We start from the raw sequence: 21,365 nt of genomic DNA, 5'->3' as shown, positions 1-21,365 counted from the left end.
AAAGTATTATGGTCCCAGCTTTCTACGCCTCTGTTGCACCGGCCGAGATCCTGGGTAGACTACTAGCTTGTGGCACATTAACTTGGGATCTATGCCTGTCATGTCTGCAGCCTTCCACGCAAAGAGGTCGACGTTGTCTCGTAGAAACTATATGAGTGATTCTTTTATGTGTCCTTTTAGGAGTGTGCCGATATTGGTCGTTTGGTCCGGGGTGTCCCCGATCTGGATTTTCTCTATTTCACCTTCAGGTTGTGGGCGGAGTTCTTCCTGCCTTTGAATTCCACCGAGTTCGATTGTGTGGAATTCTTCTCCTCTGCCTCTGAGGTTTAGACTTTCATTGTAACAGCGACGCGCCATCTTCTGATCTGCTTTTATCGTAGCTATCCCCCCTATAGTTGGGAACTTCATGCATAGATGTGGAGTTGAGACTATTGCACCGAGCTGATTCAACGTTGTCCGACCTATTATGGCATTGTAGGCTGAACTTATGTCGACTACGATGTAATCCATCTTGAGTGTTCTTGACTGGCTTCCCTTTCCGAAAGTTGTGTGTAGCGAGATGTATCCCATCGGTTGAACCGGAGTATCTCCTAGTCCGAACTGGCTGTCCGAATATGCTCTGAGTTTTTTGTCTTCCAAGCCGAGCTGGTTGAAGGCAGTTTTAAATAAGATATCGGCAGAGCTCCCCTGGTCTATCAGCGTGCGGTGGAGATTTGTGTTTGCCAGTATAATAGTGATGAACATGGGATTATCATGTCTTGATGTGATGCCGGATGCGTCTTCTTTGGCGAAAGTAATCGCAGGGATGTCGGGTGCTTCCTCCTTCCCTGCGACATGATATATGTCTTTGAGATGTCTTTTGCGAGATGATTTGGAGATTCCTCCCCCGGCGAATCCGCCGTGTATCATGTGGACATGTCTTTCTGGTGTACGAGGTGATCGCTCGGTTTGTCCAACATTTTCTGCTTTTCTTCTTTTTCTTTGCTCATCGTCACAGGTGGCCAGATATCAATCTAGCTTTCCTTCTCTTACTAGTTTTTCTATGACATTTTTTAAATCAAAACACTCATTGGTGGAATGCCCGCGGAACCGATGGTATTCACAATATTCAGCCCGATTTCCTCCTCCTTTTTTGCCTTTGAGTGGCCGAGCTGGGGGTACTTTTTCAGTGTTGCAAACCTCTCTGTAAACATCCACAAGAGACACCCTAAGGGGGGTGTAATTGTGGTATTTTTTAATTTTCTCTCCATGTCGATCTTCTTTCTTTTTGGAATCTTTGTCCTTATCCCGGGAGGCAAATCTGGCTTTCGAGGTCTCTCCTAATCGAGAGTTCTCCTCCATGTTGATGTACTTCTACGCTCGTTCCTGCACCTCATTCAGAGATGTGGGGTATTTTTTGATATAGATTGACTAAAAGGTCCTTCTCGCAAGCTATTAATGAGGCCCAGAATGGCGGCCTCTATTAGTAGGTTCTGTATATCCAGGCATGTCTTGTTGAATCTTTCCATGTAGTTGCGAAGAGTTTCCCGTTCTCCTTACCTGATTCCTAATAGACTTGGAGCGTGTTTTACTTTGCCTTTTTGGATAGAGAATCTGGCCAAAAATTTCTTGGCCAAGTCGTCAAAACTCGAGATGGACCTAGGCGGTAGATTGTCGAACCATCTAATTGCTGTCTTCGTCAAAGTAGTCAGAAAGGCTTTACAACGAACTGCATCTGAGGCATCGGTGAGGTACATTCTACTTCTGAAACTGCTGAGATGATGGCCGAGATCTGTAGTGCCGTCATATAAGGTCATATCTGGGAGTTTAAAGTCTTTTGGGATTTTGGTCTTCATGATCTCCTTGGTTGGCTTTGGTCTTGAGAGGATTGGTTGGCTTTGGTCTTGAGATCGGCTTCGAGTTTTAGGAGCTTGTCCTCCAATTCCCGGCGTCGCTTTTATCTCCCTTTGTAGGTCTTTCTCAGCCACTCGTTGATGTAGGGCTTCTTTTTCCAGTTGTTTTAAACGGACTTGAAGCGCCTCCATAGCTCCCACGTTTGGAGAATTCTTTTCGTTGTTAAGTTGAGGAGTATTCTTTGGTGTAGTGTCCGCATTTTTGTGCGGCGTTCTATCCTCTATATCTGAATCGTGGTCGTTGTCATGGTCGTTCGCCATGGTGATGGGATGACTTCCAGGTTCCCCGGCAACGGCGCCAATGATCTGAGGGTTACCTAAAATTGTAGGTCAATCTCGGACGAGATCTTCTGTACTGGTCGGAGCTGTTGTGTCCGACTTGTTGATGGTGGCTGGAACCGCCGTGTCCGACTTGTTGGACTTGGTAGTGGTGCTGATCCTTCGTCATCGGATGGTGGGGGTACCTGCAAGGGACTCCGATGCTTAAGTTAGCAAGGGTATTAAGCAGGTTTTTAGTAGAATCAGAGTATGAGTTATACATGGGTGCTCCAACGTATTTATAATGGTGTGGAGTGACCCTTTTAGATAAGATAAGTTAGTTATCTTATCTTATCTTTGAGTGAAGTCATCTTATCTTCAAGGAAACCGCCCTTATCTCTATAGGTTTGGACTGCCTTAGGATTTGGGTCGTGTTCCTCTGTTGGAACCTTTTTGGGCTCTTCCTGGTAATTTGGCCGAACTCTTTGAGAAGAGGTCGGATAGCCTGACCTGAGGAGGTCGGTCGGTTTATCGCCAAACATCCCGAGTCGGACAGCTTGACCCAGGATATGAACACCCTCCTTTTTACCAAAAGTTTCTTATCCTTGACTTCTTAGCTCTGACCAATACTGACAAGACGAAAACCTAAAATCTTAAACAAACGAGTTATATAACACATAGCTTGACTTTTCAGAAAATACACAAATAATATTAGGTTTTAATACCTGTAGATACTGGTTAATAGTAACATCTCCAACCTCCTTAATAAGGGCAAGGTCAGAAGTAGACTGCAAAGCTTCGCCAGCTACCACCATAAAGGGAAATTTCTTATCCCATACCGAAGAACCATCACCTTCCTCGACAAACCTATGAAGCTTCTCTTACTTCGTAACAAATGCCGAAAGCTCCTCCAAGGAAATTTCTTTATCCCTCTCAGTAACATCATCACCCAGCTTAATCACATCAACCTTCCTTTTCTTAAAAACAAAACTCTTCTTCTTGGGGGCCGGTTGATTTAACTCCCCTTCACCATCGACTTTTTCAGGATTCGAACATGAACCCTCTTTGTCAAAATTCTTAGTCTTCAAATGAGCTTTCAAGCTTGCCACAGATACCCCCGGATATTTGCCACTACAAAAACGAATAAATAGTATCAAAACACAACCAAAATAAAAATATAACTTCAAAATAAACAGCCCAAAAAACCCTCACCAATATAATTCACGACCGACATTTTATCTTCTTCCCATGGAAGCAAGTCAACCACAGATATCAATCTTTCTCTATCCACAACCTCAATCAAGTACCCTATTATACACTCATTAATCGGACTTATCTCCTTTGGACCTAAAATTTATTGCAGTTTAGAGCACTAAAGCAAAGAAAACTTCTCCCCTAAATGCTCGTCCAGATAAAACGGAAAATCCTCTTCCACACGCTTCACTTTCAAAAACATTTCTTTGAAATCTTTGAACGACAATTTATAAAGTTTAAAAATCATAAAACCAGGCGAGTGGTGCACGAAATTGTAAATCACATTTTTTACAACTCATACCACTAACCAGCAAGTGCATTGGGTCGTCCAAGTAATACCTTACGTGAGTAAGGGTCGATCCCATGGAGATTGTTGGCTTGAAGCAAGCTATGGTTATCTTGTAACTCTTAGTCAGGATATCAATTATAATTATCAGTTTGACTTGCAAATGAATAAAAGAGCATGAAATAAGTACTTGTTATGTAGTAAATGGAGAATATGTTGGAGTTTTGGAGATGCTTTGTCTTCTGAATCTCTGCTTTCCTACTGTCTTCTTCTTCATGAACGCAAGGCTCCTTCCATGGCAAGCTGTATGTTGGTGGATCACCGTTGTAAACGGCTACCATCCATCCTCTCAGTGAAAAGGTCCATGTACATGGCTAATCATCTGTCGGTTCTTACTTGTGTTGGAATAAGATCCATCAATCCTTTTGCGTCTGTCACTATGCCCAGCACTCGCAAGTTTGAAGCTCGTCACAGTCATCCCTTCCCAGATCCTACTCGGAATACCACAGACAAGGTTTAGACTTTCCAGATCTCAAGAATGCTGCCAATTGATTCTAGCTTATACCACGAAGACTCTAGTCTCACGGATCTGAATGCTCTATTGTCAGGAGAGGCAATCAGACTCGTGAGCCAGGAACCCAAGAGATACTCATTCAATCTAAGGTAGAACGGAAGTGGTTGTCAGGCACGCATTTATAGATTGAGAATGGTGATGAGTGTCACGGATCATCACATTCACCAAGGTTAAGTGCGAATAAATATCTTAGATAGAAACAGGCGTGTTTGAATGGAAAATAGAAGTAATTGCCTTAATTCATCGAGACACAGCAGAGCTCCTCACCCCCAACAATGGAGTTTAGAGACTCATGCCGTTAAAAACACAAAGTTTGGATATAAAAATGTCATCAGGTACAAAATAAATCTCTAAAAGTTGTTTAAATACTAAACTAGTAACCTAGGTTTACAGAAAATGAGTAAACTGAGATAGATAGTGCAGAAATCCACTTCTGAGGCCCACTTGGTATGTGCTGGGGCTGAGCTTTGAGCTTTACACGTGCATAGGCTATTTCTGGAGTTAAACGCCAGGTTGTAACCTGTTTCTGGCGTTTAACGCTAGAATGGAACATGGAATTGGCGTCAAACGCCAGTTTACGTCATTTATCTTCGAGCAAAGTATAAACTATTATATATTGCTGGAAAGCCCTGGATGTCTACTTTCTAACACAATTGAGAGTGCGCCAATTGGACTTCTGTAGCTCTAGAAAATCCATTCCAATTGCAGGGAAGTCAGAATCCAACAGCATTAGCAGTCCTTTTTCAACCTGAATCAGATTTTTGCTCAGATCCTTCAATTTCAGCCAGAAAATACCTGAAATCACAGAAATACACACAAACTCATAGTAAAGTCTAGAAATATGAATTTTACCTAAAAACGAATAAAAAATACTAAAAATTAACTAAAACATACTAAAAACTACATGAAATTACCCCCGAAAAGTGTATAAAATATCCGCTCATCACAACACCAAACTTAAACTGTTGCTTGTCCCCAAGCAACTAGATAAATAAAATAGGATAAAAAGAAATCAAGAAGCAATAATATCTCAGAGTTTTAAGTGAAGCTCAGATTCTAATTAGATGAGCGGGACTAGTAGCTTTTTGCTTCCGAACAGTTTTGGCATCTCACTTTATCCTTTGAAATTCAGAATGATTGGCATCCATAGGAACTCAGAATTTAGATAATGTTATTAGTTCTCCTATTTCAGCATGTTGATTCTTGAACACAGTTACTTATGAGTCTTGGCTGTGACCCTAAGCATTTTGTTTTCCAGTATTAACACTAGATACATAAATGCCACAGACACATAACTAGGTGAACCTTTTCAGATTGTGACTCAGCTTTGCTAAAGTCTCCAGTTAGAGGTGTCCAGAGTTCTTAGGCACACTTTTTTGCTTTGGATCACGACTTTAACCACTCAGTCTCAAGCTCTTCACCTGGACCTTCATGACACAAGCACATGGTTAGGGACAGCTTGATTTAGCCGCTTAGGCCAGGATTTTATTCCTTTAGGCCCTCCTTTCCATTGATGCTCAAAGCCTTGGATCCTTTTTGCCCTTGCCTTTTGGTTTAAGGGGCTATTTGCTTTTTTTTCTTGCTTTTTCTTTTTCTTTTGTTTTTTTTTTTGCAAGCTTTGTTTTTTACTTCTTTTTCTTGCTTCAAGAATCAATTTCATGATTTTTCAGATCATCAATAACATTTGTCTTGTTCATCATTCCTTCAAGAGCCAACATATTTAACATTCATAAGCTCCACTATCAAAATTATGCACTGTTCAGGCATTCATTCAGAAGACAAAAAGTATTGTCACCACATATAAATAATTTGAATTTTTCTTATTAAAAAACTCGAAAAAATATTGCCTCCTTATTCTAAAAATTTACTATTTTATTCATGTTTGATGATGATGAAAAAAATAAATTATAGCTTAATTGGAGATAAAATCAAAATAAAGATACTAATTACTACTACTCATATATAACTTCTAAGGTAAATTCCTAATAAGAACAATTATCACAGAGTTAAGGCTAAGATTAGGACTCAACAACCTTTGTTTTGGGAGGTGGATGCTCCTTTAGTCTGTGGGGTGCTTGGCCCTTCAAGAGATAGCTTCTGACGCTTCAGTTCCTTCAGTTCACGCCCTTGCTCTTCTTGTTCCCCAAGCAGTTTGCAAAGCATGCTGTTTTGATTTTGCTGTTCTTCCTTTAGTTGGTCCATAACTTCTTACAACTTGGTAACAGATGCTTCAAGACGCTCCCAGTATTCAATTTGAGGGATTTTCGGGAGGAACTCCTGTGCTTTCCTCTTGATGGGGTTGTCCTGCACTTGTTGTCCTTCCATTGACTATTTGGTGATTGGTTGCTCAACTGAGATATACTCATTTACTCCCATCTTTACCCCAGCATCTTTACACAGCATAGAGATTAAGCTTGGATAAGCCAATTTGGCATCTTTGGAGTTCTTATTTGTAATTGTGTAAAGTTCACAAGAAATCAGCTGTTGAACTTCCACTTCTTTTCCCAACATAATACAATGGATCATTACTGCTCTTTTGATGGTGACTTCAGAGCGGTTGCTAGTGGGCATTATAGAACGCCCAATGAAGTCCAGCCAGCCTCTGGCGACTGGTTTGAGATCTCCTCTCTTGAGTTGGTTTGGGACACCCTTTGTGTTGGTTGTCTCACTTACTAACTTGAGAATTGGAGTGCCTTTTGTAGGTACCCACCCCTTGTTCTTTCATTGCCAACGTATATCTCATCCTGATGGAAAGCTTACAAGTACTCACCGGTGAACAAGCTATACACCGACCAACCTCCACGAGAGCACAATATAATAAATATCACAACGATAAAAATTAATTTGAAAAAAATATTGTATAAAAATTCTTTTTAGGACAAATAGGTCTCCGATAAGTAGGTCCCTGACAAATTTGAAGTTAAAACATCATTTTGTCTGAATGAATAGAGATAAATAGACCCATGACCAATTTGAGTTTAGGAATAAATCAACCTCTGCCTTTTCTAACCATCCACGTTGGTATTTGACGTCCACCTCACCAGCTTAATGTGTTAGATTAGCAACTTCCGTTAGTGTTTGACAGCGAAACTGACAAAAAAGTCGTGAAGTGGTTCTTTTTTTTGTCAGAAATCGCATTATCCTTCATAAAAAATAATAGAAATCGAATTAGTAGTTCACTTGAAATCTAAATAAGGTATGATTTCAATTGTTCAAGAATCAAGTCACAAATTATTCCGATTTTATCATCACATTGAAGCGGATGAAAAATAGTTAAGTGAAGAAATTTTAGAGAAAACAAATACAAGAAATGTGTGTAATGTTAGAACCCCTCTTTCTAGAGTCAAAATACAAAATTCCTAAGTTATCTATTTACTTTTAATTACTATACATTGCAATATAACAAATATATAATAGCATAACTATTATGAATAATAATATAACTGTTATGATTATTATTTCATTTATAGAAGACAACTAATGAGAATAAATTAGTTAAGTATTAATTGATTGGTTTTGATATGACTATTATAACTCACCTTTAATACTATAACTCGGCAGTATACGTTATAGATCAGTTTTCAATGACAGGCGTAAAAAATGGTAAACGCCTTGATATGCTATTATTCTCCGTTAATGCAAATTATTCGAGAATGTAACTGCCGATGCTTCATCCCGAAATATAAAAGGGAGGTAAAACATTTATTTGATTCATTGAATTCTGCAAAGCCTAGTACTCACTTACTGACTTGAGTGTCAAAGTGCCTTTTGCATGTAACCACCCCTTCGTTCTCTCATTGCCAACGTATACCTCATCTTGACGGAAAGCTTACAAGTATTCACTGCCAAACAAGCTATACACCGGCCAACCCCCACAAGAACAATTGGAGTCTACCGTGGGGCCTCGAAACAAAAACCCTTTTTTATTTAGGCCCCAAAACTCCTATACATGTTCATGGCTGACCTACCTCTTCCCACACCATCTGAGCTTCTTTGAATGGTAATGGAGTTACAACAGGCTAATCAATGCATAACGAAAGAAAATTAATGAATGACAAACCAAATAACCAAGCTAACTGGTGCGCGAAATTGTGATCACTACACAACTTTGCACAACTAACCAGCAAGTGCACTGGGTCGTCCAAGTAATACCTTACGTGAGTAAGGGTCGATCCCACGGAGATTGTTGGTATGAAGCAAGCTATGGTCACCTTGTAAATCTCAGTCAGGCAGACTCAAATGGGTATGATGATAAACGAATAAAGCATAAAGATAAAGATAGAGATACTTATGTATATCATTGGTGAGAGCTTCAGACAAGCGAATGAAGATGCCTTCCCTTCCGTCTCTCTGCTTTCCTACAGTCTTCATCCAATCCTTCTTACTCCATGGTGACAGAGGGATATCCTTGAGCCTTAAACACCAAGGATTTTTCATTCACTTGAATGATCAGTTCACCTCTATCAACATCAATCATAGCCTTTGCTGTGGCTAGGAAGGGTCTACCAAGGATGATGGATTCATCCATGCACTTCCCAGTCTCTAGGACTATGAAATCAGTAGGGATGTAATGGTCTTCAACTTTTACCAAAACATTCTCTACAAGTCCATAAGCTTGTTTTCTTGAGTTGTCTGCCATCTCTAGTGAGATTCTTGCAGCTTGTACCTCAAAGATCCCTAGCTTCTCCATTACAGAGAGAGGCATGAGGTTTACACTTGACCCTAAGTCACACAGAGCCTTCTTGAAGGTCATGGTGCCTATGGTACAAGGTATTGAAAACTTCCCAGGATCTTGTCTCTTTTGAGGTAATTTCTGCCTAGACAAGTCATCCAGTTTTTTGGTGAGCAAGGGAGGTTCATCTTCCCAAGTCTCATTTCCAAATAACTTGTCATTTAGCTTCATGATTTCTCTAAGGTATTTAGCAACTTGCTCTTCAGTGACATACTCATCCTCTTCAGAGGAAGAATACTCATCAGGGCTCATGAAAGGCAGAAGTAAGTCCAATGGAATCTCTATGCTCTCATTTTGAGCCTCAGATTCCCATGGTTCCTCATTGGGGAACTCAGAGGAGGTTGGTGCACGCCCATTGAGGTCTTCCTCAGTGGCGTCCACCTCCTCTCTTTCCTCTCCATATTCGGCCATGGTTATGGCTTTGCACTCTCCTTTTGGATTTTCTTCTGTATTGCTTGGGAGAGCACTAGGAGGGAGTTCAGTGATTTTCTTGCTCAGCTGACCCACTTGTCCTTCCAAGTTTCTAATGGAGGACCTTGTTTCAGTCATGAAACTTTGAGTGGTTTTGATTAGATCAGAGACCATGGTTGCTAAGTCAGAGGTATTCTGCTTAGAATTCTCTGTCTGTTGCTGAGAAGATGATGGAAAAGGCTTGCCATTGCTAAACCTGTTTCTTCCACCATTATTGTTGTTGAAACCTTGTTGAGGTCTCTCTTGATTCTTCCATGAGAAATTTGGGTGATTTCTCCATGAAGAATTATAGGTGTTTCCATAGGGTTCTCCTAGGTAATTCACCTCTTCCATTGAAGGGTTCTCAGGATCATAAGCTTCTTCCTCAGATGAAGCATCCTTAGTACTGCCAGGTGCATTTTGCATTCCAGACAGACTTTGAGAAATCAAATTGACTTGTTGAGTCAATATCTTATTCTGAGCCAGTATGGCATTCAGAGTATCAATCTCAAGAACTCCTTTCTTCTGACTTGTCCCGTTGTTCATAGGATTCCTTTCAGAAGTGTACATGAATTGGTTATTTGCAACCATCTCAATTAGTTCTTGAGCCTCTGTAGGCGTCTTCTTCAGATGAAGAGATCCTCCAGCAGAGCTATCCAAAGACATTTTAGATAGTTCAGAGAGACCATCATAGAAAATACCTATGATGCTCCATTCAGAAAGCATGTCTGAGGGACATTTTCTGATTAATTGTTTGTATCTTTCCCAAGCTTCATAGAGGGATTCTCCATCTTTCTGTCTGAAGGTTTGGACTTCCACTCTAAGCTTACTCCATTTTTGAGGTGGAAAGAACTTTGCCAAGAAGGCATTGACTAGCTTTTCCCAAGAGTCCAGGCTATCTTTAGGTTGTGAGTCCAACCATATTCTAGCTCTGTCTCTTACAGCAAAAGGGAATAGCATCAGTCTGTAGACCTCAGGGTCAACCCCATTAGTCTTGACTGTGTCACAGATTTGCAAGAACTCAGCTAAAAACTGATGAGGATCTTCCATTGGAAGTCCATGGAATTTGCAATTCTGTTGCATTAGAGAAACTAATTGAGGCTTAAGCTCAAAGTTGTTTGCTCCAATGGCAGGGATAGAGATGCTTCTCCCATAGAAGTCGGGAGTAGGTGCAGTAAAGTCACCCAGCACCTTCCTTGCATTGTTGGCATTGTTGTTGTTTTCGGCTGCCATGTCTTCTTCTTCTTTGAAGAATTCGGTCAGGTCCTCTACAGAGAGTTGTGCCTTAGCTTCTCTTAGCTTTCGCTTCAAGGTCCTCTCAGGTTCAGGGTCAGCTTCAACAAGAATACCTTTGTCTCTGCTCCTGCTCATATGAAAGAGAAGAGAACAAGAAAATGTGGAATCCTCTATGTCACAGTTATAGAGATTCCTTGAGGTGTCAGAGGAAAAGAAAAATAGAAGGAGGAGGTAGAAGAATTCGAACTTGATTAGATAGAGTTCGAATTGTGCATTAAGAAGGAGTAGTACTCCATAAATAGAAGGATGTGGGAAGAGAGGAAGAGAATTTTCGAAAATCAATTAAAAAGATGTCAAAAACATTTTGAAGAATTGATTGATAATTTCGAAAATTCAAAGTGGAAAAGAAATCAAGTGATTTCTGAAAAGGATTTTGAAATTAGAAATTAAAAAGATTTGATTAAAAACTGTTTTGAAAAAGATGTGATTAAAAAGATATGATTGAAAGGTTATGGTTTTAAAACAATTTAAAAATATTTGATTTTAAAAATTAATGACTTGCCTAACAAGAAAAGATATGATTCAAACTTTAAACCTTTCTCAACAGAAAAGGTAACAAACTTGAGATGTTCAATCAAATCATTAATTGTTAGTAAGTATCTTTGAAAAAGGAAAGAAATTGATTTTGAAAACATTTGATTGAAAAGATATGATTTGAAAAAGATTTGATTTTGAAAAACTTTGAAAACTTGAAAAAAAAATTGATTTGAAAAACAAAATCTTCCCCCTTTGCCATCCTGGCGTTAAACGCCCAGAATGGTATCCATTCTGGCGTTTAACGCCCAAAATGCACCCTTTTTGGGCGTTAAACGCCCAACCAGGTACCCTGGCTGGCGTTTAAACGCCAGTCTGTCCTTCTTCACTGGGCGTTTTGAACGCCCAGCTTTTTCTGTATAATTCCTCTGCAGTATGTTCTGAATCTTCAATTCTTTGTATGATTGAGTTGAAAAGACATAAATTAAAAATATTTTTGGATTTTTTTTAATAATCAAAATGCAACAAGAATCAAATAACAATGCATGCAAGACACCAAACTTAGCAGTTTGTATACTACTGACACTATATGAGACACATAAACACTCAAGTCAAAAGAATTCAAAGATCAGAGTAAGAAATCATCAAGAATTATTTGAAGATCCTTAAGACACATGAATGAATGTATGCAATTGACACCAAACTTAAGATGAGACACTAGACTCAAACAAGAAACATAAAATATTTTTGGTTTTTATGATTTTGTAAAATTTTTTTGTGATTTTCGAAAATTAAGTGGACAAAGATATCAAAATTCTTAATGAGAATTCCAGGAATCAGTGCAATGCTAGTCTAAGACTCCGGTCCAGGAATTAGACATGGCTTCACAGCCAGCCAAGCTTTCAAAGAAAGCTTCGGTCCAAAACACTAGACATGGCCAAAGGCCAGCCAAGCCTTAGCAGATCACTGCTCCAAAAGCAAGATTGATAAATATCAACAAGCTCTTGTGGTGACAAGTTGAAACCTCGGTCCAATGAGATTAGACATGGCTTCTCAGCCAGCCAGACTTCAACAAATCATCATGAAACTCTAGAATTCATCTTCAAGAATTTCGAAAAAAAAATACCTAATCTAAGCAACAAGATGAACCGTCAGTTGTCCATACACAAACAATCCCCGGCAACGGCGCCAAAAACTTGGTGCGCGAAATTGTGATCACTACACAACTTTGCACAACTAACCAGCAAGTGCACTGGGTCGTCCAAGTAATACCTTACGTGAGTAAGGGTCGATCCCACGGAGATTGTTGGTATGAAGCAAGCTATGGTCACCTTGTAAATCTTAGTCAGGCAGACTCAGATGTATAATGGTGATGGACGAAAATAACATAAAGATAAAGATAGAGATACTTATGTATATCATTGGTGAGAGCTTCAGATAAGCGAATGAAGATGCCTTCCCTTCCGTCTCTCTGCTTTCCTACAGTCTTCATCCAATCCTTCTTACTCCTTTCCATGGCAAGCTTATGCAAGGGTTTCACCGTTGTCAGTGGCTACCTCCCATCCTCTCATTGGAAATGTTCAACGCACCCTGTCACGGCACGGCTATCCATCTGTCGGTTCTCAATCAGGCCGGAATAGAATCCAGTGATTCTTTTGCGTCTGTCACTAACGCCCCGCCCTCAGGAGTTTGAAGCACGTCACAGTCATTCAATCATTGAATCCTACCCAGAATACCACAGACAAGGTTAGACCTTCCGGATTCTCTTGAATGCCGCCATCAGTTCTCGCCTATACCACGAAGACTCTGATCTCACGGAATGGCTGGCTCGTTTGTCAGGCAAGCACTCGGTTGTCAGGCGATCAACCATGCATCGTGTTATCAGGAATCCAAGAGATATTCACTAGAGCTTTGATTGCTTGTAGAACAAGAGTGGTTGTCAGTCACCTTGTTCATGAGTGAGAATGATGATGAGTGTCACGGGTCATCACCTTCATCAAGTTGAAGAACAAGTGATATCTTGGACAAAGAACAAGCGGAATTGAATGGAAGAACAATAGTAATTGCATTAATACTCGAGGTACAGCAGAGCTCCACACCTTAATCTATGGTGTGTAGAAACTCCACCGTTGAAAATACATAAGAACAAGGTCTAGGCATGGCCGTGAGGCCAGCCTCCCAATGATCTAAGATAGCATAAAACACGAAGATAGCTACCCAGATATCTCAATACAATAGCAAAAGGTCCTACTTATAGAAAACTAGTAGCCTAAGGTGTACAAAGATGGGTAAATGACATAAAAATCCACTTCCGGGCCCACTTGGTGTGTGCTTGGGCTGAACAAATGAAGCATTTTCGTGTAGAGACTCTCCTTGGAGTTAAACGCCAGCTTTTATGCCAGTTTGGGCGTTTAACTCCCATTTAGGTGCCAGTTCCGGCGTTTAACGCTGGAATTTCTTGAGGTGACATTGAATGCCGGTTTGGGCCATCAAATCTTGGGCAAAGTATGGACTATCATATATTGCTGGAAAGCCCAGGATGTCTACTTTCCAACGCCGTTGAGAGTGCGCCAATTGGGCTTCTGTAGCTCCAGAAAATCCACTGCGAGTGCAGGGAGGTCAGAATCCAACAGCATCTGCAGTCCTTTTGAGTCTCTGGATCAGATTTTTGCTCAGATCCCTCAATTTCAGCCAGAAAATACCTGAAATCACAGAAAAACACACAAACTCATAGTAAAGTCCAGAAAAGTGAATTTTAACTAAAAACTAATAAAAATATACTAAAAACTAACTAGATCATACTAAAAACATACTAAAAACAATGCCAAAAAGCGTATAAATTATCCGCTCATCACTAACTAATGCTCGGATTGAAAATAATGAACAATGAACGTCTAGAAGATGAAGAAGAACATTCTGATCAAACACACATCTTAGAAACTCAACAACCAGAAAGAAACTAGCAAAATGAAGATGATGATAAATTGGACAACGTTATTGGTCCATTCACGGCTGATGTTATGAGTTTTAAAGTGCATAGGAACTTCACCTTACCGCTCACATTGACTCCCTATGATGGCATGGGAGACCCGAAAAAACACATCAAAAAATTTCAATCTATGATGATCATAAATGGTGCTTCTAATCCTATTATATGTCATTGTTTTCCTACCTTTTTAGATAGTCTTGCACTTGATTGGTTTTCATCTTTGCCTGTAGATTCAATTTCACGCTTTCAGGAGCTCACCAAGCAATTCGAAGAACAGTTTGCTACCTCTTCCATCTATTTACATGATTCTGACTATCTATTCACCATCAAACATAGGCAGCACAAGAGTTTAAATGACTATATCACCCGCTTCACCAAAGTGGCAATGAGCATTCTAAACCTCCACCCCGAGGTGCACCTGCATGCTATAAAGAGTGGACTCCGCTTAGGAAAATTGCAGGAAACCATAATAGTGGCAAAACCCAAAACCTTGGCCGAGTTCTGTGAAAAGGCTAAAGGTCAAATGAAAATCAAAGAGCTACTGCAAGTTCAGAAGTCCGAGAAGAATCAAAATAGCAAAGATGATGATGAAGCTCAAGACAACAAGAAACCCCTCCAGCTGACACCACACTATAATTCTTAAACCCAATTCAACACCAAAAGGGAGGAAATTATCAAAGAAATACTAAATTCGAAGCTAATCAAAGAAATACTATGACAAGTGCCCAAAAAACCAGAGCTGGCTGGCCAATTAATAAAGTGGTCTATCGAATTATCTGAGTTTGATATCAAATAATGATCCCGAGGCTCAATCAAATCACAATACCTTTCTGACTTTGTTGCTAATTTTACTGCTCCTAACTCCGATGATATGCCAACAAAATGGACACTATATATCAATGGTTCCTTTAACTCTTAAGGATTGGGAGCAAGAATCCTTTTTAAAGACACCAATGGAATAGTTTTGGAGCACTCTTTACGCTTTTCGTTCAAGGCCAGCAAAAACCAAGCCAAATACGAAGCACTCATTGTCGGCTTAAGGTTAGCCATCGAATTAAATGTCTCGGCAATAAAGGTACATTGTGACTTTTTACTAGAAGTTTAACAAGTAAATCAATCTTTTCAAGTAAAAGATCCACTTTTAACAAAATACTTAGATGTCGTCAAAATACTTATAACTCATTTTTCAAAATTTAAAATTCATCATATAGCCCAGAGAACAAAATCACTGAGCCGACATCTTGTAGAAGCTCGCCAGTACAAAATCACACACTACTACTCTTTTACAATCCACTTTGATTACACCAAGCATCCATTTCATTAACAATTGCCACAATACTGACAAAGATGATTGGCGATGGCCTTACATCCATTATCTAAAAACTAGAAATATCTCATCTGAAATAACTAATTTGAAAAAATTCAGGAGACAAGCTTCATTCTTTACATTGTTAAATGATAACCTATATAGGTGAGGCTATACTCGTCCCCTCTTAAAGTTTTTAAGCAGATTAGAAGCCGATCTTGCTTTAGCCGAGGTTCATGAAGGAATATGCGGCACACATATAGGAGCATGGAGCTTATCCTCCAAAATTCTCTGAGCTGGATTTTTCTGGCCGAGCTTGCAAAAAGACTACCTTTAAAAGGTGAAAGCCTGCGCAAATTGTCAAAAACACGCTACAATAATACATCCGTCACCCGAGCTATTGTATTACTCTGAGGTAAGCTAGCCATTCTATTAATGGGGATTGACATGCTCAGCCCTTTTCCTATCGCACCAGGACAGGTAAATGATCGGACGGAATTCACTACCCCTTCCCAATAATATTGATGAATCCGCTTTTGGCAAGCGCACCAAAATTATCACTAAGTATTAACCCACAATGGAGTGGGATCGTATCCATAGAGATTGGTAGATTTGAGCAATTTTAATTAATTGGTGAATTAGTCAAGCTCAATAGAATAAGTTGTAAGTGCAGGATTATAATTGGCAGAAACATAAATGGCAGAAGAATAAAGGAAAGCAATAAAGTGCAGAAATGAAAATAACAGGAATGTAAAGGGGAATGGGATTTTGCAGAATGTAAGCAAATCTATAAAAGAATAGGAGAGATAAGAATGGGGGAATTCATTGAGATCAGGAGATATTATCTCTTTGGATTAAATCCAGCTCATGTCCTCTTCAATCATGCAACTCATTGACCTCTTGGCAATCATGATTGATTGAGCCCCAATCCCTTGGTGACTCAATCTCTTAGATCTTGATCAATAGCCAATTTCTTGGTCTAATTGCTCATGAAGAGAGATATGCTTGGTCCCTGATTATACCTCACATCATCATAGGTCCAAGTAGAGGGAGGATTGTATGTCACCATATCCAAACACCAAAACCCAGATTCTACTCAAGTGTGAAAAGGGATTTCTAGCATGGTTTCATGTTTCCTTTTCCAAGGTTCCCATGAAACCCATTTTGCATTCAATCTCTTTTCCAAGTTAATTGAACACTAAGCATGAAAATCGAAATTCCTTCTAGAAAATCAAGAGAAGATGAAGAGAATACGAAATTCACTATCATTAATCCATCAAGTACAATAGAGCTCTCTCTCTCGCAATGAGAGGGAATTTAGCTACTCATAGCTCAGAGAGAAAGTACAAAAGATGGAAGAGATGAAGTGTGAAAAGTAAAAAGTGAATTCAAAACTAAACTCTGTGACTTCCTAACCCCCTTTTCCAATACTTCTAAGGGTATTTATACTACTCCTAAATCTAGAAAATAAAGGAAAATTACAAAAGTGAAAAGAAAATTACAATTTGGAGGGAAAAGAAACTCAACAAACGTGATCTTCCAGCTAGCGTGTGACTGGCGCTTCTCTGGCGTGTCACGCTCCTTCTGTTTTTGACTTGGCGTGCCACGCCTCTCCATTCAAGTGGCACGCCATCCTCTGTTTCACCCCTGGCGTGCCACGCCTTCGAGCCAAAGTGGCACGCCCGGAACATTTTAATTGGCCAAGTAACCTGGCGTGCCACGCCTTCGACACCAAATGGCACGCCCAAGGTCATCTTCTTCATCTCCATGCTTCTGGAAATTTGTACCAGCGTGGCACGCCTAGGGTCTGGCGTGCCACGCCCCTCTTAAAGCTTCACCCTCTTGCTGGCGTGCCACACCTTATCTCCTAAGTGGCACGCCTGAGTTCACTGGCTTCTCTTCCTCCTCTCTGGAAAATACTACCAGCATGCCACGCCATTAGACTGGCGTGTCATGCCCTTCATTTGCTTCATCTTCTTGCTGGCGTGCCACGCCTCATCTCCCAAGTGGCACGCCCAAGTTCATTGGCCCTTTAATTCCTCCTCTAGAAAATACTACCAGCGTGCCACGCCATGAGACTAGCGTGTCACGCCCTTCATTTGCCTTGGTCCTAGAGGTTGGCGTGCCACGCCTGGATGTTCAAGTGGCACGCCAAAGTGGGATGATTGAACTGGTGTGTCACTTCTTCGATACCAAGTGACACGCCCAGCTTTATTTGGCCTCCTTAGGTGCTGGCATGCCACGCCTCATCACTCAAGTGGCACACCTTAGTGGGACTTCTTGAGCTGGCGTGCCACGCCTTCGATACCAAGTGGCACGCCTAGCTTTTGCATTGTCTTCTTGTTTACTAACGTGCCACGCCTTGTTGCTCAAGTGGCACGCCCATTCAATTGTGGGTCATTTGGGCTTGGCGTGCCACGCCTTGACCTTCAAGTGGCACGCCCAAGTGAACTCTGGAGCTGGCGTGCCACGCCTTCGACACAAAGTGGAACGCCCCTTTGATGGTCTTCATTTTTGCTCTCTGGAATGTTGCACCATTGTGCCACGCCCAGCTTCTGGCGTGCCACGCCAATACATTTTTGTGGCGTTTGTTCCAAGTGGCACGCCTGCTTCACACACCCCACTTGTTTTGTTGTTTTCTTTCCCATTTTTTATGTCTTTTCCACCTGAAATTCAGCACAAACTCATTTCAAAGCAATGTACTATGATATTCATCAATTAAGGCATGAATTGCAATGATCAAATGAGATTATGCCTCTTTTATGGTCCTTTTTTATGCAAGAAAAAGGGTAGATGATTTAAGTCATCAGTAAAATTTTTAGTTGTGGCAATTGACTACTTTTCCAAATGGATTGAGGCACAACCACTAGCCAAAATCACATCACAACAAATGATTTCGTCTGTTTGGAAGCACATTATGTGCAGCTTTGGTATACCTCATTATATTATTACTGACAATGGTCACTAGTTTGTCGACCATAATTTTATATCCTTTTACAGAACATAAAATCAAACAACACTTCTCTTCAGTTGAACATCCGCAGACTAACGGATTAGCTGAAGCTTCCAACAAAGTCGTCTTACATGCTTTGAGAAAAAAACTGGATAATACAAAAGGGCTTTGGGCTGAGCTTATTCCAGAAATTTTATGGGGTTATAACACCACTACACACTCTACTACTAAAGAAATCCCATTCCATCTATTCTACGGGTCTAAAGCGGGAAATCTCTCAATCTTCGCTAAGAACACAAGGAACCGATCATGATGAAGCTCAGAGAACTGAACGTAATTTAGTTAAAGAAATTCTAGACATAGCCTCTATCCACCACCGAGCAATGCAGCAAAATATAGCCCGGCGGTACAATCAGAAAGTCCATCCTCGCTCATTTCAAGTTGGCAACTTAGTGCTTAGAAAACGGAGTATGCCAGACGATCTCCATCCCATGGGAAACTCGCTGCCAAATAGGAAGACCCACTCAGAATCCTTGAAGTCCTCGAAAAAGGAGCTTATAAGCTCGAATCTTTATATGGTACCATGGTACCCAACTCTTGGAATATTTCTTCTTTAAAGTAATACTATAGCTAAAAGACAGGGATAGGCCTGTAGTCTTTTTTCTACTCACAAGATTTTTTCTAAAAAGGGTTTTGCTTGAAGAGGTTTTAATGAGGCAAGTTTACCTACACATTTGTAAAAAAGGTCGTATAATAAATCATTATGGCCAAGAAAAGGCCGATCTATATCTATTATCCTTGTTTTCTGATCTATATTAATCATTATCAGACTTGCATCAATCATTATCAGACTTATATCAATCATTATTAGATCTGTATCAACTATCATCCGATCTATATCAACTATCTTCCGAACTATGACTTTCAATAGTCAATAAATCAAATATTAAACAAGTAAAAACACTTATCCTTTGTTCAAATTCAAAGTCGCATCATTTACACATGCATAATCAAATTCAATCATCAAATCACTAAGAAAAGGTAAACTAACGAGATATTCTTGCCCAAACAAATTGAATCATATCCTTCTCAATAATGGGAACAAATATATCAGTGCCATTGCCTAATTCATTCAAATCAAGTATCTATCTACTAACTTATCAAGTTTCAAATAATCAAATAATATCAAAAAGAGATCAGTCTCAACCAAATATCTATTTCAAAAAACCAACACAAATTGGCGTCCAATCTCATAAAACAAAAGACCACATGATAAAGCATTGATTAAATATTATCAAAATAATGTCAAGTTCAAGAACTACCTATTACAAATCCAAAAAAGCTAAGACAAATTGGCAACTATCAAATGTATCCAAACAATTCAAAAGTTTTTTGAAAACAAAATACCGACATCAATCTGCCAGGTTGTCATCTTCATCCTCGGCAACATCCTCGTCATCAACCAAAACGCCATCTCGAACCACTTTACTCGGATCCATCACTGAAAAGTCAGTAGCCGAGGCTAAAAACTTTGCTTGAGTAATAGTACGCTCAAATCCTTCAGCAAAAGCATCTATAACCTCGGTCTCACGACCCTTTTCTATATTCTTCAGTTTCACCATATTTCAATCACTTGGTCATTCAGTCTAAAAAGATAATCTTTTTTCTTCTTCAAATGTTCCACATCTTTGTCATGATCACTCTTCTGCAATTTTAACTCCTCACCTTTTTCAACCAATTTCTTTTTCAGATCCAGTATTACAATCTCCTTCATGTCCAACTCTTCTTTAAGACTCACCAACTCATTACTTTTTCACAAAACCTTTTTATGCTTCTTTTCTTGACTCCGACCTATACTGGGTAGACGAAAACCCAAAACCTGAAAGAACCCAAGATTAAAATGTACAATTCGTCACTAGTAACAGTTCAAAGTTTATTTACTATACCTGAAGATATTGGTCGACACCAACATCCCCAACCTCATCAAACAACGCAACATCGAAAGACGCCTGCACTACCTCATCAGCTACAACCATAAAGGATATATCTTATCCCATACCGAGGACCCGTCACCCTCATCGACAAACCTATTACTTATCAACAAAAGCTGACAGCTCCTCCAACAAAATTTCCTTATCCTTCTCAGTAACGTCATCACCTAGGTTAATAACCTCAGCCTTCCTTTTCTAGAAAATAAAACTCTTCTTCTTGGGGGCTGGTTGATTTACCTCCCCATCTCCATCAATTTTTTCCAGGTATTTTCCATCTACAAAATTAATAAAACTTATCAAAAACAAACCAAAAACAACATCTCCGAATAAAAAGAAAAACACCCATCACCAGGATAATTCAATGCTGACGACTTATCTTCTTCCCATGGAAGCAAGCCCACAACAGATATCAATCTTTTCCTATCCACCGCCTCAATCAAGTACCCTATTATACACTCATTCCTCGGACTAATCACCTCTGGACCTAAAATTTGATTCAGTTCTGAACACCAAAAGAAAGGGAATTTTTCACCAAATGTTCGTCCACATAGAATGGAAAATCTTCTTCCACCGACTGACCTTCAAAGACATCTCCTTGAAATCTTTGAATGACGATTTACAGAGTTTGAAAACAGAAAAATGAGGAGCATTATTCAAATTCACCCAAACCCCTTTAGCTTGAAATAATGTAAAAAAAATCTAGAGAAGGATTGATTTCCAAAAATTCCATCAAAATCTCGAAACACCTTAGAAAAGCCCAACCATTTGGATGAAGTTGCAATAGAACACAATTCAATTGTGTCAAATTATCACATTCAAAGACAGTAAAAGGCAATTTTATCTATAGTTTTTTAAGAACACAACTATACATACAAAAGAATTCAAAATTCATTTTTTTATGGAAAACGCG

At 39.7% G+C, this 21,365-nt stretch overlaps 1 protein-coding gene and 1 non-coding gene across 2 annotated transcripts; both read left to right on the top strand.

Annotated features, from left to right (window-relative positions):
- The first annotated feature begins 10,166 nt into the window (after nucleotides 1-10,166).
- Nucleotides 10,167-10,274, top strand: LOC130949484 (small nucleolar RNA R71). Its single transcript, XR_009073395.1, has one exon. It is a non-coding gene; the product is annotated as a small nucleolar RNA R71 (small nucleolar RNA).
- A 4,064-nt stretch (nucleotides 10,275-14,338) lies between these two features.
- Nucleotides 14,339-14,848, top strand: LOC130982453 (uncharacterized). The gene has a single exon (XM_057906466.1). It carries the CDS (start codon nucleotides 14,339-14,341, stop codon nucleotides 14,846-14,848), a length of 510 nt encoding a protein of 169 aa, XP_057762449.1.
- The last annotated feature ends 6,517 nt before the right edge of the window (nucleotides 14,849-21,365 follow it).

This window comes from Arachis stenosperma, chromosome 1, assembly GCF_014773155.1.
Source record: "Arachis stenosperma cultivar V10309 chromosome 1, arast.V10309.gnm1.PFL2, whole genome shotgun sequence".
NCBI lineage: Eukaryota > Viridiplantae > Streptophyta > Magnoliopsida > Fabales > Fabaceae > Arachis > Arachis stenosperma.
The sequence above is the reverse complement of the archived record's forward strand: the minus strand, read 5'-3'. Positions and strand labels throughout refer to the sequence as shown.

Excerpts from the sequence above, each read along its gene's own strand:
- LOC130982453 (XM_057906466.1), top strand. The coding sequence starts at position 14,339 with ATGATCATAAATGGTGCTTCTAATCCTATTATATGTCATTGTTTTCCT.